The 17,971-nt window shown below is 43.3% G+C and overlaps 1 protein-coding gene across 3 annotated transcripts; it reads right to left on the reverse strand.

The window, feature by feature from the left end:
* Nucleotides 1–461: 461 nt before the first annotated feature.
* Nucleotides 462–16,195, reverse strand: LOC115114684 (large neutral amino acids transporter small subunit 2-like). Of its 3 annotated transcripts, none has more exons than XM_029643135.2 (12): nt 16,090–16,195; nt 14,915–15,124; nt 11,543–11,747; nt 10,946–11,097; nt 10,589–10,714; nt 4,758–4,911; nt 4,134–4,257; nt 3,820–3,923; nt 3,308–3,404; nt 2,996–3,145; nt 2,506–2,683; nt 462–1,727 (listed from the first exon to the last, which is right to left on the reverse strand). In XM_029643135.2, exons 2-12 carry the CDS (start codon nt 15,051–15,053, stop codon nt 1,636–1,638), a joined length of 1,521 nt encoding a protein of 506 aa, XP_029498995.1. In that variant the 5' UTR covers nt 15,054–15,124; nt 16,090–16,195; the 3' UTR covers nt 462–1,635. The 3 variants fall into 3 exon arrangements, with proteins under 3 accessions (XP_029498995.1, XP_029498996.1, XP_029498997.1); XM_029643136.2 differs by lacking the exon at nt 16,090–16,195 and adding an exon at nt 15,451–15,691; XM_029643137.2 differs by lacking the exon at nt 16,090–16,195 and adding an exon at nt 15,307–15,430.
* Nucleotides 16,196–17,971: the final 1,776 nt, after the last annotated feature.

Here is a 17,971-nt window from a genome sequence, read left to right on the forward strand (position 1 = left end):
CAAACTGGTTTTCGTTTGTTCTATGAATCAAAACGAAAGCAAACATAACTGAATTTGTCCAATACAAACATTTGTCCAATACAAACTAGTTGCAAAACAATCCAACTAATTAATACACCCCAGGTGGATGAAAGCTTGAGGTGGGGGTGCTGAGTAAACTGATGGTGCATTGACAGAGAAGCGATCACCTGAACAATTAAATTGAAGGTCATGGTCAGTCATCTTTTTCCATATTATAGCAACATTCCTCTCATCAGTCATCCCTATAAATGCAATTTTATTTTCATCCATAACATTGTGTGTGTAAGTGTCTAAGCATGCACGTTTGCCTTTCTGCCGCTGCACAACTCAATTAACACATTTACATGAGAGCTGTATTACACGTTATTACTAAACAGTGGTGGTAAGTTAAATAATATCCTCGGAAGCATAGATCGGACCACATAAATGGAGCAGAGAGATAGTGTTTGTGGGAGGATTTTAATGGCAGGAAGGAACTAAACCACCAGCATTGGGCTTCCCAGCACCACAAAGAGACAGTAGGAGCATGCCTGTTCATTGTCATTGCCTGTTGCTTGACAAACAGGGGAACAAAGCATGTAAGAGATGGTGGCAGTTCAGTGAGGAATTTCTTATCATTCAAATGACTAGTGTGTTAGTGTGTTTCATTGCGTGTTTCTATTGATATTGAGAATATAAGATGGTAATGAATCTTGAAAGTGTAAGGAATTAGTGATTCCATGCTGAGCAGCACAGTAATATCAAACATTTCAATCAATGCAATGTGTATCACCAAACAAAAAGACCTGTGACTGGCATTAAGGAAATACGTTGCATTATTATTGACAATCATACACAGACGTGGTTTGCCCCTTTGAGCAAAACTTAATGTAAATTATATATTTTCTATGCAGCATTTCTATGATTATTAATCATTTGTTTACATAATTATTACATTCAGTGTATGGGTCATGCTAGTTCTTTTGCAAGAATTACAAATCTAATCTTGAAGATCTACATATGAAGTTATGTGAGTGGTATAACGTGACTTTGAAGTGGCTTTATCACGTAAAAGGATCTAATCGTTCAGGAGTACACCTACCCTGTAGTTCATTGAAGAGCAGTCTACAGAAGACATTACTCATGTACAACAATAACAAAACAACGAAAAGGGGTGATAAATTAAATGCAGTAAACAAACATTTAGGGAATGACAGTTTGTTTAGTGTTATGTGGAAGACTATACATTAAGATCACTATTCAACTTTGCCACAACCAAAACAGAAATTAAACCGATACCAAAATCTAAATAAAAAGACAATACAGTACAACATTCCCCAAAACAGATCCTACAGAAAATTCTTTACATCTGAACATCAACATTACTTATCTGTCCAATATATTGATATTGCAGCTCAGACTCATGGGAATGGGCAGTAGTATTGCATTGAGGCAGATGTGTAAAGTCTTAAGGCCAGTCAACATTTACAAGAGAAAACCAAGTGCTGTAGCATATCTCCTTGAGTGCATCCGTCCATCTTTTGATGTCTCCCAGTCTCTCTCAACACCCTTTTAGGAGTGACTGTCTGTGCCAATGTCCATTCAGATGAACACATCCCCTAGATCTTTCTGTCCCTATTCCGTTCCCTGGTTTCCTACATTTCTGCTGTCGCCCATGTCTGGGTACACCACCACACAGAACTTTTGGCACACATGGGTCATCTTACCTGGGTGGGAGAAAGAAGTGAGTAACCAACTGTAGAAGAGGAAAAAAATAGATTTCATATCAATACAGTCGTGGCCAAAAGTTGAGAATGACACAAATATTAATTTTCAAAGTCTGCTGCCTCAGTTTGTGTGATGGCAATTTGGATATACTCCAGAAGGTTATGAAGAGTGATAGATGAATTGCAAAGTTCCTCTTTGCCATGCAAATGAACTCCCCCCCAAAAAAAAAAAACATTTCCACTGCATTTCAGCCCTGCCACAAAAGGACCAGCTGACATGTCAGTCAATCTCTCGTTAACACAGGCATGAGTGTTGACAAGGACAAGGCAGGAGATTACTCTGTCATGCTGATTGAGTTCAAATAACAGACTGGAAGCTTCCAAAGGAGGGTGGTGCTTGGAATAATTGTTCTTCCTCTGTCAACCATGGTTACCTGGTGAATTGCAAAGGTCTTGAAAAAGGGTCAACACTGCAAATATTGACTCTTTGCGTCAACTTCATGTAATTGTCAATAAAAGCCTTTGATACTTATGAAATGCTTGTAATTATACTTCAATAGTCCATAGTAACATCTGACAAAAATATATAAAGACACTGAAGCAGCAGACTGAAAATGTATATTTGTGTCATTCTCAACTTATGGCCACGACTGTAATCCCGAAAGCTAAGCATTTTGCACAACAATAAATGGTACAGGTACTGTCATTTAGCACTTTACTAGAAAGAACTAGGGGTCGTAGTAATGAGCATCATCACTAGTGAATATGGTTTCCATACCGATGAAGGTGTTGAAGCATTGGGGCTTGTTGTCCCAGAAGACCCCCAGGAAGTAGACAGGGACTCCAGTCAGCATGATAGCCATGCCGAGGCCACACACCACAGGCTCAGAGTACAGCGAGAAGAGGAGCAGGAAGGCCCAGAACAACAGGTAGATCACTGGCCACACCAGGCTCACCTGAAGACAGGACAGCCAACAATCTTATACCATCTCATACATGATGAAATTTACACAAACAATGTAATGCATACAAAGTACAGAGTAAACAATTGAACAATCCACAGGGGGAACACAACACATGTTTTGACAATTATGGCAATGTTCATGTGTCAGCTTGTAACTTGTCATAATCAAGAGTAGACCCATGACTGCAATCAGGACAGTATTGAGTAAAGAATTCTTATCAAAACCATGCTCCTCCCAAAATGTGCAAGCAATAACCTTGTCCAAACGGATTGAGTGATGGAAGCACAGGCATGAAGGGTTTACCTTGATGGGCCGATATAGGTCTGGCTGTTTGATGCGCAGCACAATCTGCCCAGCGACGGTGACCCCATAGAAGAGGTAGTTTATGAAGCCCACATAGTTGATGAGGGTATACATGTCACTGGTGCACAGCATCAGTAGGGTGGATATACACTGTAAAAAAGCAGGGTGGTGGGGCAAAAGTCATCCATTCATTTTAAAGTCAAATTAAGCATTAAAGACTCGAGAGACTACTGTACATAGAGTGAACTGGGATGACACGTTTGTAGGTGTGAGAGAGGAAGAGAGGTTATGCCGGGTAACGTTAGGACTCACGGTGAATAGTAGGGCTGGGATTGGGGTACAGCGTTTCACATGAATCATTGCCAGTAGCCGGGGGAGATGGCCTTCCCTTGCGCCAGCAAAAAACAGCCTGAAAGAGACGGTGAAGAACATGAACATAAGGTCAGCACTGAGATACTGGAAAAACAGTCCTCTCTCTTGTTGCTTTTGGACTCACAAAGAATGAGGGGTAAAAAAAAAGAAACTGTCCATTGAGGTGTAGAAAAACAAACAAGTGATAACAAATGGGACACAAAGAAATTAAGACAAAGCAAGGCAGTGATGGTAGAGGCACACAGAGGTGCAACATATGGAATAAGAAAGGGGTTAGAGAGTGCAGAAAGAACAGGAATCATAGTGACTAGATGTGATCATTCTGTGGTCTGATATTTCCACACGTATGAAGGACGCACTACAGACAGGAGGCAAGAATGGGGAATGTAATTACAGACAGCGTGAGAGCAAAAAGACAAACCGAGAGCGAAGGATGGGGTGCATAAACTGACCTCGACGAAGTGAAGAGGGAGCCATTGACCCCCCCAAAAGTAGACAGTGCGACAGAGATGGGCATGATCCATGACATCACTCCAAGTAACTTCTCACCAAATGTCTGGAAGAGAATTTGTGGACATAGGAGAGTTTCAACAAACAAATTCTACTAACTGATGTTTCAGGATGACTTTGAAATCCAAGACTGGTGACTAAAAGCATTTTCTACTGATAACCAGACTTTAGACCAAGCTGCATGAGTCCCAAAAGCAGCCATTCCCAAAAGCAGCTACACAAGGGCAGCAGAATGGGGAGGCCCGGGGCATCTCACCACAGCGACGGCATTGGAGGCCAGCAGCTCCTGAGGACTCATGGCGGTGACATAGGCGATGTTGGCGAACACATAAACAAAAGTCACCAGAGGGATGGAGATGAAGATGGCCCGAGGAAGGTTCCTGTTATACAGAGAGAACAGGGTTGAAGAGCTGGGGTTCTGGTGGGGGTGTATTTATGGTGTGAATTACCATCCAAATTGATAACACAGGCCTAACAGGACACCGTCTCATCTGGAATACAGAGTTAAAAGGTACAGATCATGGTTGACTAGGAGTCTCATCTGTAATACAGAGTTAAAGGTATAGATCATGGTTGACTAGGATAACCAGTGCTCGACTTGGACTGAAATAGGTTCCGATACTCATTTTGGGTGCCGGTACCGTATATATTTAGGTACAGCATTTCCACAATACATTTGAGCTACTATTCTATAAGGAGGTGCAGGAGCTCAAGCAGTAGAACATTTTTGGTGCCGGTACTCTACCCCAGTGAGCTCCTGCCCAAGTCGGGCACTAATGATATCCAGACATGACTGGCTAGATTGGGTGTGTATGTAATGCTACCCTGTTGAGACCATGTGCAACTTGTGATTTCGGTCAAGTTGGGGGATCTAGCTCACTTGTAGGGGTCGACAAGCTCCTCTGTGACATAGTTGAGGAAGTTCCATCCCCCGTAGGCAAAGGAGCCTTGCAGGAAGGACAGGGCTATCTGGCCAATGTCATAGGGCTGGAACGTCTCAAATGCATGCGCAGGCTCCAGCCAGTAATACTCCCCTGGGCACAGACAACACAGAACACAGAGTGGGTGATGGAATTGTGTGTGGGGTCCATGGACATGAAAACCAGTAGATCGTGACAGCGCTGACGTCATCCATGTATTAATATGGGGAAAAAGCAGCTGGCGCATGAAGCCAGAAGTATTTTAATTTGAAGCGCGCAATCTTGCTGAATTGAGCTGAATGGCACCAACAACAAAAAAATCACTAAGGATCATGTTGAAAGTGGCTGTAACTGCAGGAAAAGATTGTGGTCGATGTAGTCATTTTCATCCTGCCTGAGAGTCAACCTTAATGTCTATGGCATGAGGGAGTGGCCCTCCTCAGAGCCTACTGGCCAGTGATTCGTCTGTCAGCACGTGGTCCTGCGTCACAACAAATGAGGTCAGAATGGATAACTACACTGAACAAAATTATAAATCAACATGTAAAGTGTTGGTCTCATGTTTCATGAGCTGAAAAAAAATCCCAGAAATTTTCCAAAAGCACAAAAAGATAATTTCTCTCAAATCTTGTGCACAAATTTGTTTACATCCCTGATAGTAAGCAGAAATCTGCTCCTTTTATTCTTTGTCCCCAACGCTCTAGGCGACCAGTTTTGATAGCCTTTAGCCGCACCCTCATACTACTCCTCCTTTCCATCCCTCTTGTTGTCCTTGCCTTGTCTGAATCCTGGCTTAGGAAGGCCACCAAAAATTCTGAGATTTCCATACCAAACTATAACATTTTCCGTCAAGATAGAACTGCCAAAAGGGGCGAAGTTGCAGTCTACTGCAGAGATAGCCTGCAAAGTAATGTCATACTTTCCAGGTCCATACCCAAACAGTTCGAACTACTAATTTTGAAAATTACTCTCTCCAGAAATAAGTCTCACTGTTGCCGCCTGCTACCGAACCCCCTCAAGCTCCCAGCTGTGCCCTGGACACCATTTGTGAATTGATCGCCCCCCATCTAGCTTCAGAGTTTGTTCTGTTAGGTGACCTAAACTGGGATATGCTTAACACACCGGCAGTCCTACAATCTAAGCTAGATGCCCTCAATCTCACAAATCATCACGGAACCCACCAGTTACAACCCTAGATCTGTAAACAAGGGCACCCTCAGACGTTATCCTGACCAACTGGCACCTCAAATACATGTCCTCTGTCTTCAATCAGGATCTCAGCGATCACTGCCTCATTGCCTGTATCCGCTACGGGCCCGCAGTCAAACGACCACCCCTCATCACTGTCAAACGCTCACTAAAACACTTCTGAGAGCAGGCCTTTCTAATCGACCTGGCCCGGGTATCCTGGAAGAATATTGACCTCATCCCGTCAGTTGAGGATGCCTGGTCATTCTTTAAAAGTAACTTCCTCACCATTTTAGATAGGCATGCTCCGTTAAAAAAATGCAGAACTAAGAACAGATATAGCCCTTGGTTCACTCCAGACCTGACTGCCCTCGACCAGCACAAAAACATCCTGTGGCGGACTGCAATAGCATCGAATAGTCCCCGCGATATGCAACTGTTCAGGGAAGTCAGGAAATCAAAGGCCAGCTTTTTCAAGCAGAAATTTGCATCCTGTAGCTCTAACTCCAAAAAGTTCTGGGACACTGTAAAGTCCATGGAGAACAAGAGCACCTCCTCCCAAGCTGCCCACTGCACTGAGGCTAGGTAACACGGTCACCACTGATAAATCCATGATAATCGAAAACTTCAACAAGCAAGGCCATGCCTTCCTCCTGGCTACTCCAACCTCGGCCAACAGCTCCGTGCCCCCCCCCCAATGTTGTCCAGTCCTCTGGCAGCCTCTATGGGGGTGCCACAGGGTTCAATTCTCAGGCCGACTCTTTTCTCTGTATATATATCAATGATGTTGCTCTTGCTGCGGGAAATTCCCTGATCCACCTCTACGCAGACGACACCATTCTGTATACTTCTGGCCCTTCCTTGGACACTGTGCTATCTAACCTCCAAACGAGCTTCAATGCCATACAACACTCCTTCCGTGGCCTCCAACTGCTCTTAAACGCCAGTAAAACCAAATGCATGCTTTTCAACCATTCGCTGCCTGCACCCGCACGCCCGACTAGGATCACCACCCTGGATGGTTCCGACCTTGAATATGTGGACATCTTTAAGGAGCTAGGTGTCTGGTAGACCGTAAACTCTCCTTCCAGACTCATATCAAACATCTCCAATCTAAAATCAAATCTAGAGTCGGCTTTCTATTCCGCAACAAAGCCTCCTTCACTCACGCAGCCAAACTTACCCTAGTAAAACTGACTATCCTACCGATCCTTGAACTCGGCGATGTCATCTACAAAATAGCTTCCAATACTATACTCAGCAAACTGGATGCAGTTTATCACAGTGCCATCCGTTTTGTTACCAAATCACCTTATACCACCCACCACTGCGACTTGTATGCTCTAGTCGGCTGGCCCTCGCTACATATTCGTCGCCAGACCCACTGGCTCCAGGTCATCTACAAGTCCATGCTAGGCAAAACTCCGCCTTATCTCAGTTCACTGGTCACGATGGCAACACCCACCCGTAGCACGCGCTCTAGCATGTGTATCTCTGATCATCCCTAAAGCCAACACCTCATCCTTCCAGTTCTCTGCTGCCTGTGACTGGAACGAATTACAAAAATCGCTGAAGTTGGAGACTTATTCCCTCACCAACTTTAAACATCTGCTATCTGAGCAGCTAACCGATCGCTGCAGCTGTACATAGTCTATCGGGTAATTAGCCCACCCATTTTTACCTACCTCATCCCCATACTGTTTTTATTTATTTACTTTTCTGCTCTTTTGTACACCAATATCTCTACCTGTACATGACCATCTGATCATTTATCACTCGTGTTAATCTGCTAAATTGTAATTATTCGCCTACCTCCTCATGCCTTTTGCACACAATGTATATAGACTTTTTTTCTACTGTGTTATTGACTTGTTTATTGTTTACTCCATGTGTAACTCTGTTGTTGTCTGTTCACACTGCTTTATCTAGGCCAGGTCGCAGTTGTAAATGAGAACTTGTTCTCAACTAGCCTACCTGGTTAAATAAAGGTGAAATAGATGTATTTATAAAAAATAAAATAAAAATCATTTTCCAAGATAATCCATCCACCTGACAGCTGTGGCATATCAAATAGTTGATTAAACAGCATGATCATTACACAGGTGCAGCTTGTGCTTGGAACAATGAAATTACATTTTAAAATGTGCACTTGTGTCACAACACAATGCCACAGATGTCTCAAGTTTTGAGGGAGCGTGCAATTGGCATGCTGACTGCAGCAATGTCCACTAGAGTAGTTGCCAGAGAATTCAATTTTAATTTCTCTACCAAAAACTGCCTCCAATATTGTTTTAGATAATTTGGCAGTATGTCCAACCGGCCTCAACCACAGAGCCAGTGCCCAGGACCTCCGCATCTGGCTTCTTCACCTGCGGGATCATCTAAGACCAGCCACCTGGACAGCTGATGAAACTGTGGGTTTGCACAACCGAAGAATTTTTGCAGTCAGAAACCGTCTCAAGGAAGATCATCTGCGTGCGCAGTCCTCAGCATCTCGACCTGACTGCAATTCGGCGTCATAACCGACTTCAGTGGGCAAATGCTCACCTTGCCCAGTCAAGTGAAATCAACAGGTTATGGCCTAATGAGTTAATTTCAAATGAGTGATTTTCTTATATGAACTAACTCAGTAAAAATGTTGAAATTGTTGCGTTTATATTTTTGACAAATACAGTTGAAGTCGGAAGTTTACATAAACTGAGTTTGAATATATTTGGCTAAGGTGTTTCACAATTCCTGACATTTAATCCTAGTAAATATTCCCTGCCTTAGGTCAGGATCACCATTTTGTTTTAAGAATGTTAAATATCAGAATAATAGTTGAGAATTATTTATTTCAGCTTTTATTTCTTTCATCACATTCCCAGTGGGTCAGAAGTTTACATACACTCAATTAGTATTTGGTAGCATTGCCTTTCAATTGTTTAACTTGGGTCAAACGTTTCAGGTAGGCTTCAACAAGCTTCCCACAATAAGTTGGGTGCTTCTACACCTGCATTGCTTGCTGTTTGGGGTTTTAGGCTGGGTTTCTGTACAGCACTTTGGAGATATCAGCTGATGTACGAAGGGCTATATAAATACATTTGATTTGGGCCCATTCCTCCTGACAGAGCTGGTGTAAGTCAGGTTTGTAGGCCTCCTTGCTCGCACACGTTTTTCTGTTCTGCCCACATTTTCTATAGGATTGAGGTCAGGGCTTTGTGATGGCCACTCCAATACCCTGAATTTGTTGTCCTTAAGCCATTTTGCCACAACTTTGGAAGTATGCTTGGGGTCATTGTCCATTTGGAAAACCCATTTGCGACCAAGCTTTAACTTCCTGACTGATGTCTTTAGCTGTTGCTTCAATATATCCACATCATTTTCCCTCTTCATGATGCCATCTATTTTGTGAAGTGCACCAGTCCCTCCTGCATCAAAGAACCCCCACAACATGATGCTGCCACCCCCATGCTTCACGGTTGGGATGGTGTTCTTCGGCTTGCAAGCCTCCCCCTTTTTCCTCCAAACATAACGATGGTCATTATGGCCAAACCGTTCTATTTTTGTTACATCAGACCAGAGGACATTTCTCCAAAAAGTACTATCTTTATCCCCATGTACAGTTGCAAACCGTAGTCAGGCTTTTTATGGCGGTTTTGGAGTAGTGGCTTCTTCCTTGCTGAGCGGCCTCTCAGGTTGTTGATATAGGACTCATTTTACTGTGGAAATATATACTTTTGTACGAGTTTCCTCCAGCATCTTCACAAGGTCCTTTGCTGTTGTTCTGGGATTGATTTGCACTTTTGGCACCCACATACGTTCATCTCTAGGAGACGGAAGGAGTCTCCTTCCTGAGCGGTATGACGGCTGCGTGGACCCATGGTGATTATACTTGCGTACTATTATTTGTACAGATGAATGTGGTACCTTCAGGCATTTGTAAATTGCTCCCAAGTATGAACCAGACTTGTGGAGGTCTACCCAAAACAATTCTGAGGTCTTGGCTGATTTCTTTTGATGTTCCCATGATGTCAAGCAAAGAGACACTGAGTTTGAAGGTAGGCTTTGAAATAAATCCACAGGTACACCTCCAATGATGTCAATTGGCCTATCAGAAGCTTCTAAAGCATTGACATAATTTTCTGGAATTTTCCAAGCTGTTGAAAGGCACAGTCAACTTAGTGTATGTAAACTTCTGACCCACTGGAATTGTCATAATGACTCCAACCTAAATGTATGTTAACTTCCGACTTAACTGTATATTTAATTAAATATCCCGATTTGTAGCAAAATTTAAAATGATTACCAGTGGGGATCGAACGTCATAATAAAATACATTTTAGTGGCCAAAACAGCAGTCTAAAAAAAGTTTAGTTTGGCCATTCTGCCAATGGTAATTTACACAGGATTTCTATGGTAGACCAGGGCTTTTGGCACCGCTAGGTTGCTACGCAGGAGCCGATTGCATTTTTTTCTATTGGAGAAGCATCTCCATAGTGTACTGTCTTTGCCAATACTCTACGTACAGTAGGCCTATCCTGTAGACATCCCAATGACTAATGAATGATGAAACAAATCAACAGTTACAGATCAGAATCAAAATCAAAGAGACAGAGTCTACCTTTGCAGATCTGCACAAAGCCCATGATGATGATAAGACCTAGGGCTAGCAGCTTCCCAGTAGTGAAGACATCCTGAACACGAGTGGCCCAGCGCACACTGGAGCAGTTCACCCACGTCAGCAACACTGGGACGAAAGGAGGAAGAGTCACATCACGCATCATAGCAACTTACCACACATGGAATACAGTAACATACTAGACTATACTAGACTGGGTAATACGGTATATTTGACCTACAAATATACCTCAAGTCTCAAATTCAGCGAAGAGAGACAGGAGGGCCAGTGATCAGGCTGAAGTAAACAAAGTAGTCCAAAAACAACTAAGGCGGCATGCATGTTCTCTGAGGCGCTCACATAGACAGACAGCAGCCAGCAGGCGGAGGCCATTCTCTGGGGGGAAGCAGGAGGGAAATAGGGGCTGCAGGACATAGTTGGAGAAGGTGAGGGCGATGACCGCTTGGTTGGTGGGGTAGATCACCAATACCGCGATCCACAGACGCAGGAACCTGGGAGAGGTAGGTAGGGAGGGAAGGAGGTCAGAGAATCACACGTCAAAACACCTCAATCACGTATATCAACATCTACATTTCTGATGTAGAGCAAAAACCTGTCAGAATACTTGAGATACTGTATGTGAGGAAAATAAATACCAGTGCTCATTAGAGGACAGTGTGAACACAAAGAACCAACTAGCAGACATTCAATAATATGGGCTGATGCATGTGTACAATAAAGGGCAGACACTAAAACCAGGTTAATGACATACAGGAAATGGTGGGGGACAAAAGGATGGAAATGTACTGCTTCGTGGGGGGGGGGGGGGGGGGCTTTGTACAGTATACTGTCAATTTCTGTGTCTGAGAAAAGGGTGGCTCAAAATGACAGATGGTAACCAGCACTTCTCTTGCAGTACTCTTACAGTATTCTCTCATCACCATGCATTTCCCTTACCCGGCAAGTCCTCCAAATATGTCCTTGACGTACGAGTAGTCTCCTCCAGACTTGGGGATGGTAACGCCCAGCTCGGCATAGCAGAGTGCGCCAATGGCTGTGATCACTCCAGTGACAATCCACACGATGAGAGCCAGCCCCACAGAGCTCGCATTCTCCAGAACACCCTTTGGGCTCACAAAGATCCCTGAACCGATGATGTTACCTGAGACCCAGACAAAGAGACAGGGAGGGTAAGGAGGAGTGGAAAATGCTGCATCAATCTTTCAAAAGTGGAGGGTAATATTACACAACATTGACTAAGGCCGACATGGTCCCTTTGGCTGACAAACAAGTGGAGTGTGGACTGGAACGGAAAGTGAGCGTTTCCGGTCACTTAGTCCACAGCTTCCTGCTTAGTGGCCAAGTAAGCACAACATCACAGGAACCCTTTGCCAACTTCTCATACTGTATAACTCACTTTCCACTACCTCTTCTCATTTACATCAGTCTCAACACAGCAACTACATCTTCAGACTACTTGTTGTGACTCAAACATAAGATCAGGATTATCAGAATGTTTTTGGGAGTCTGAGATAATACAGTAGCACAAACAGGACAGCAGGGCAAAACCACCAACTGCTGACTAATCACGCTCAGGAACAGACTGACACTCACATTTCCCCCAGGCTTATCTGACTGATCCCTTCACCACAAAGACCACCCAGGAAGGAAGATCCCAGTCAGACTCCGACTTCAAAAGTAATTCTAAAAGATCAGACCTACATGCAGAGAAATTGTTATGAAGTGTGATTCTACAGCACCGGTCTGGCTCTCTAACCCAGTTCCTGGAGCGCTATACTGTCCTGTAGGTTCACTTCAACCATGGAGCCCAGTTACATAAAACATCTTAAGTATTACCCTTAAAGGAAAGGAAGCACGAGTTCTTACTTGCCAAAGTAGCAGTGTGGTCAAAGACTTAGTAACTTAGTTGTAGTCACGATCTGGTTACCTAAAACTACAAACAAATGTAAAAAAGCTTAAACATAACTTATTTACGGATATCTTCGGAACTACCCACAATACATTTCTCAGCGTCATATGGAGAACCGGTGCTACCTAGCTCATTTCAGCTGGCTAACACTACCTACTACCTGCTAGCATGTAATTGCATTCCAAACCAAGTGTTGCCACTGGTGAGCTACTATGTACATCCACAAAGAAGAAACCATATAAAGTAATGTTTGTTAGTGGTAGTCGGGTGAGTGTTGTAGTTCTTTTTGTCGCTAGTACAGTAATACCCACAAGGACGGGGTTAGGACTCATTTGTGGTCCAAAAAGGAGAAGCAAGCTTTGAAGTCGGAACAGTTTGTCCGGTTGAAGTCAGCAGGTTATAATCAGTAGAAGGCAGGATTCAGAATGAGTGACAAACCAGGTGAATGTGAAGCCTGCAACCTATTTCCTACAAACCTATATGGCAAGTGTCAACAGTGGAGATAAACCAGGTAAATGTAATGTGGATTTACCTCACTATATTGCTATTGGATTAGCTAGCTCTCCCTCTGAAGGTCTCTCCTTAGCTCTTCTTTGACTTTGGTAACCAACTCAGCTGTCCATTTTTTTTTGGGGGGGGGGGGGTGTTCTGTGGGTTCCTGCCTATGCTAGACTAATTTCTCTGGCTTACTACTTAGCTATGTAGACCATGGTGGTTGGCTAGCTAGGTTAGTTAGCTGTCAGACTAAAATAACTTTAGGTGGCTAGATAAGAACTACATATACACCGGTAACATTATTGGATAACTGGTTAGATGGCATTATGCATTTTCAAAAAGTTGGTTTACTTTAATGTTGCTGGAAGGTAGGTGCTGATAGCATCTGGCTGACTCACAATACTAATGTAACATTAGCAGATTGTAGGGCTAACGTTAGCAGGCTAGTAACCTTGCAAGCTGATTTGTAACATTCATATTTGCTTGTAAATTGGCTGAATTTAATTGAAACCAGTAGTCATGAGTGCAATTGATTTGGTATAATTTGAAGTTATACATTTGAAGTTCTGTTATTTCTGTTGGAGTTTACATATAGGGAATAGGCTGACTTGTCGCATCCTCCATATTAAGTCACCCCACAATTTATTTTTCTTTCCCGGCATGACTGCCGATCCGTTTTATGTAACAACTCAAAACGTAAAAGTGAACGTTGTACTGAGACTTTTGCTGCGTATTCTAATGCAAATTCATATGTTACATGTGGTTACGTTTATGCTACATACCCTTTAAGGGTTTACCCTAAAGCTGCAATATGCAACTTTTTGGGTGACTTGACCAAATCACATTGAATGAGATCTAACCCACATTCTTTGAAAGCAAGTTTAAGAGGTGGTAGGTCTGTTCTGTGTGCTATTTCTGTGTGCCATTTCTGCAGTGCACCTTTAAAGATGCACTACTATACAGAAATAGCTCCGCCATTTCCTGGTTGCAAAAATTCTAGTAGTTAGTCTAATTTCAGTTTGACAAAACAAGAGAGTCCAGTACATTCTGAAAGTTCAGACCCCTTAACTTTTTCAAAATGTTGTTACGTTACAGCCTTATAAAATGGATTAAATATTTGTTTCCCTAAATCTACACACAATACCCCACAATGACAGTGAACACCGGTTTTTAGAATTGTTTGCAAATGGATTATTTACATAAGTATTCAGACACTTTGCTATGAGACTCGAAATTAAGCTCTTGTGCATCCTGTTTCCATTGAGCATTCCTGATGTTTCTACAACTGTGTTATATTCAATTGATTGGACATGATTTGGAAAGACACCTGTCTATATAAGGTCCCACAGTTCAGTGCATACCAGAGCAAAAACCAAGCCATGAGGTCGAAGGAATTGTCCGAAGAGCTCAGAGACAGGACTGTGTCAAGGCACATATCTGGGGAAGGGTACCAAATAAATGTATGAAGCATTGAAGGTCCCCAAGAACACTTTGCTGATCCATGCTGATGATTTAAATTGCAGCTGGTACACAGGCCAAGCATTATTGAGATTACTTTTTATTGACTTCCTCTGCATGTGGGTGGGATGGATGCAGCTCTGTGACAGCCATTTTAGAACAAATCCACATACCAGTTAAATAGACAACCTCACACAGGCACATAATGTATTTTGAGCCCTGTGGATTTTCTTGCAATCACAAAACTTCCAGGAAGTAGCCTGGCCATTAAAGAATGTACAGGTTTTTCAAGACCAGTTCAGATCAACTACAAAATTAGCACTGTTTGTGCAATCCATACATTTCATCGCAATCTATTTAGGTTGGATTTTAGGTAGACACACCCATACCTACATTGAGGAAGACATAATAGATAGCAAGAACGGATGAGCATAATAATGACTTGCCCACAATAATTCCACATGCGCTGACAAGGCCAATCTCCTTCTTCAGGGCCACTCTTCCGGAGCCCTCTTCAGTGGATTCGGAGGAAAGCGTATCCCCATCTGCCGATGCATTGCCCCGCAGCCTAGAACCATCGGTCATCTCGTCTCCAAGATTACTTTTGTTGGATGAAAAGCGCAGGTGCGGTGCAACCTATCTCAGTTTGGTGTTACCTGCATTAATGGAGAACAAAAATCGTTTATCTACAGAAACACTATATCAGTGTCAAAGTTATCTTTGATGCCATAAAAAAAACAGCCCGTGGCACAAATGTGATTTACAAATAACAATGGTCAGTGAGAATTCTCTAGTTAACTAAAACATAAATGTAAGCGTTCAGACTGATGAAGCGTACAATATACCGCCCTATAACGTTTCCCTGCCATTCGAATAGTGTGTGGGCTACACCGAGATTACTGCTATTATTAGAAACTACATTGCTTCATAAATAATTCAGTTGTTCGACGCAACGCGGTGCGACCAGCCAGCCCAGCCCCACCTGCGTAAAGTAGGCACAAGATCACCCAGCAGTAATAGGCTTTGTAGAGGAAATAGGCCACTGAAGATAATCTTATAGGCCTACTATACACAGCGGCAGGTCGACCACATTGAAAATAACAATGGCAAACTGGCAATGGCAAGCAATTTACAGTAGGTTATATCAGTAACCTAAATGTTCCCAAGAACCCATACTGTGTGCCAGACTACTACATTCCTGTTGCCTATTGCAGTATGTATTATTTCTCATTTGCCCCTAAAGTTCATTTATTTGTTTTAAAAAATATATACAAAAAAAGAATGCATGATATAGCCTAGTAGGGGCGCAACTTTGGTTTTAGAAGTGTGGGGGTGGGGGGGACATATTTATTTGTTTTCCAGTCGGATAAACACTCCAAACAGCCTACCCGACCGCTCACAGGTGTCCGCATGGTCCTACGGCACAATCGTTTTGTATCGTGGACAAAAATACAATTTCAGAATGTGGGGAACGTCCCCCTTCCCCAGTGACAGTAGCGCCCCTGTAATTATTGATGAGGGCGATTAAGTTTGGATGGATACAATATAGCCTATGCCATTGTAATCCTTGACACTGTTTTACAGCCTCAAATTCAAGCAATTGACAAAATGATCGACCCACCTCTTCTTCGGAGTAGCCGTGACTTTTAAAATGACGAATCACCAGCATCCTGTTATCAGCACAACCGACAGCTGTTCTACATTCGCAAGTGAACAAGATCTCCGCCTTACCAGAAAATTTAACACAATTTGCTTGAAATGCTCAACCAATCAACGTGGCCGAAATAGTCAACACAGGGTTAGCCCCTCCCCTCCACGTTTCAGCAGGGTTGTTAATTTATTATTTTACTGTTATAATGCTTTAGTAAACCCAAATACAATTTAAGAATGTTAGTTTATATTAGTTTGTGAAAGGTCAAGAGGAAGTAGAATGATGTAAATAATTCAAATGCATTAAATAGGAAGGGTGTGAGTAGCCATCATATTATATAGCATTGACACTGATTTCAGTGTTTTCTGTGAGTTGTCTGGAAACTAGATTGATCTGAGAACTAAACGGGTTCCTCTAAAACAACCATGCCTTTGAGGTGGAGGCTACAACCTGCCCTCCTTCACACCTGTGTTTACAGCTGGATATTTGTTTTCTCTTAACATGAGCAACTCTGTCATCACAAGAAATCTGTCAAAACACCTTATTAGGGTCACGCAGATGGACAGATGGAGAGAAACACTGACTTTGAGTTGGTCAAATTCCAAGCTATGCCTCAGTGAATTAATGTTTAATTGGGGAAAAAACATCTTATACTTGTGTCACATAATACATGATAATGACAATTATCATGTGTGCACACATTACGTACACAGCTTGTTGGTAAGACAGCAGCCAGAGTGAGTGTGTGGTTGAGCTAGCGTTGCTGCTGGTCTTCTCATGGTAAAACAGCGTGGGACAGAGACAGCAACACAGTCAGCATTTTCAGAGAATGAAAACATCAATGGCAGTTAGTGAGCAGTTTGGTTTGTGATGTGGATTAAGGCCAACATTTGAGAATATTTTAGGGCTTGTTTTGCATTAGTGTTTGTCCCACCCTAAAATGGCAGGGTACCTATATATCTAGAGCAGACACTATTTACAGGAATATGAGAGGGCCTAAGTATTCTGGTCAAGAAAGGTCACTTGGTGCCAGAACTGTGTTGAAATACGTGTATTACATTTACATTTAAGTCATTTAGCAGACGCTCTTATCCAGAGCGACTTACAAATTGGTGCATTCACCTTATGACATCCAGTGGAACAGCCACTTTACAATAGTGCATCTAAATCTTTTAAGGGGGGGGGGGGGGGTGAGAAGGATTACTTTATCCTATCCTAGGTATTCCTTAAAGAGGTGGGGTTTCAGGTGTCTCCGGAAGGTGGTGATTGACTCCGCTGTTCTGGCGTCGTGAGGGAGTTTGTTCCACCATTGGGGGGCCAGAGCAGCGAACAGTTTTGACTGGGCTGAGCGGGAACTGTACTTCCTCAGTGGTAGGGAGGCGAGCAGGCCAGAGGTGGATGAACGCAGTGCCCTTGTTTGGGTGTAGGGCCTGATCAGAGTCTGGAGGTACTGAGGTGCCGTTCCCCTCACAGCTCCGTAGGCAAGCACCATGGTCTTGTAGCGGATGCGAGCTTCAACTGGAAGCCAGTGGAGAGAGCGGAGGAGCGGGGTGACGTGAGAGAACTTGGGAAGGTTGAACACCAGACGGGCTGCGGCGTTCTGGATGAGTTGTATGGGTTTAATGGCACAGGCAGGGAGCCCAGCCAACAGCGAGTTGCAGTAATCCAGACGGGAGATGACAAGTGCCTGGATTAGGACCTGCGCCGCTTCCTGTGTGAGGCAGGGTCGTACTCTGGGGATGTTGTAGAGCATGAACCTACAGGAACGGGCCACCGCCTTGATGTTAGTTGAGAACGACAGGGTGTTGTCCAGGATCACGCCAAGGTTCTTAGCGCTCTGGGAGGAGGACAC

This window comes from Oncorhynchus nerka, linkage group LG9b (assembly GCF_034236695.1).
Source record: "Oncorhynchus nerka isolate Pitt River linkage group LG9b, Oner_Uvic_2.0, whole genome shotgun sequence".
Lineage (NCBI taxonomy): Eukaryota > Metazoa > Chordata > Actinopteri > Salmoniformes > Salmonidae > Oncorhynchus > Oncorhynchus nerka.

What these genes read in the sequence shown, in the direction of transcription:
- LOC115114684 (XM_029643135.2), bottom strand. Translation starts at nt 15,053, where the DNA reads ATGACCGATGGTTCTAGGCTGCGGGGCAATGCATCGGCAGATGGGGAT. An exon ending in ACCTATATCGGCCCATCAAG is followed by an intron (nt 2,684 to 2,995) that starts GTAAACCCTTCA and finishes TCCTGTCTTCAG; the next exon opens with GTGAGCCTGGTGTGGCCAGT. An exon ending in ATGCTTCAACACCTTCATCG is followed by an intron (nt 1,728 to 2,505) that starts GTATGGAAACCA and finishes TCTCCCACCCAG; the next exon opens with GTAAGATGACCCATGTGTGC.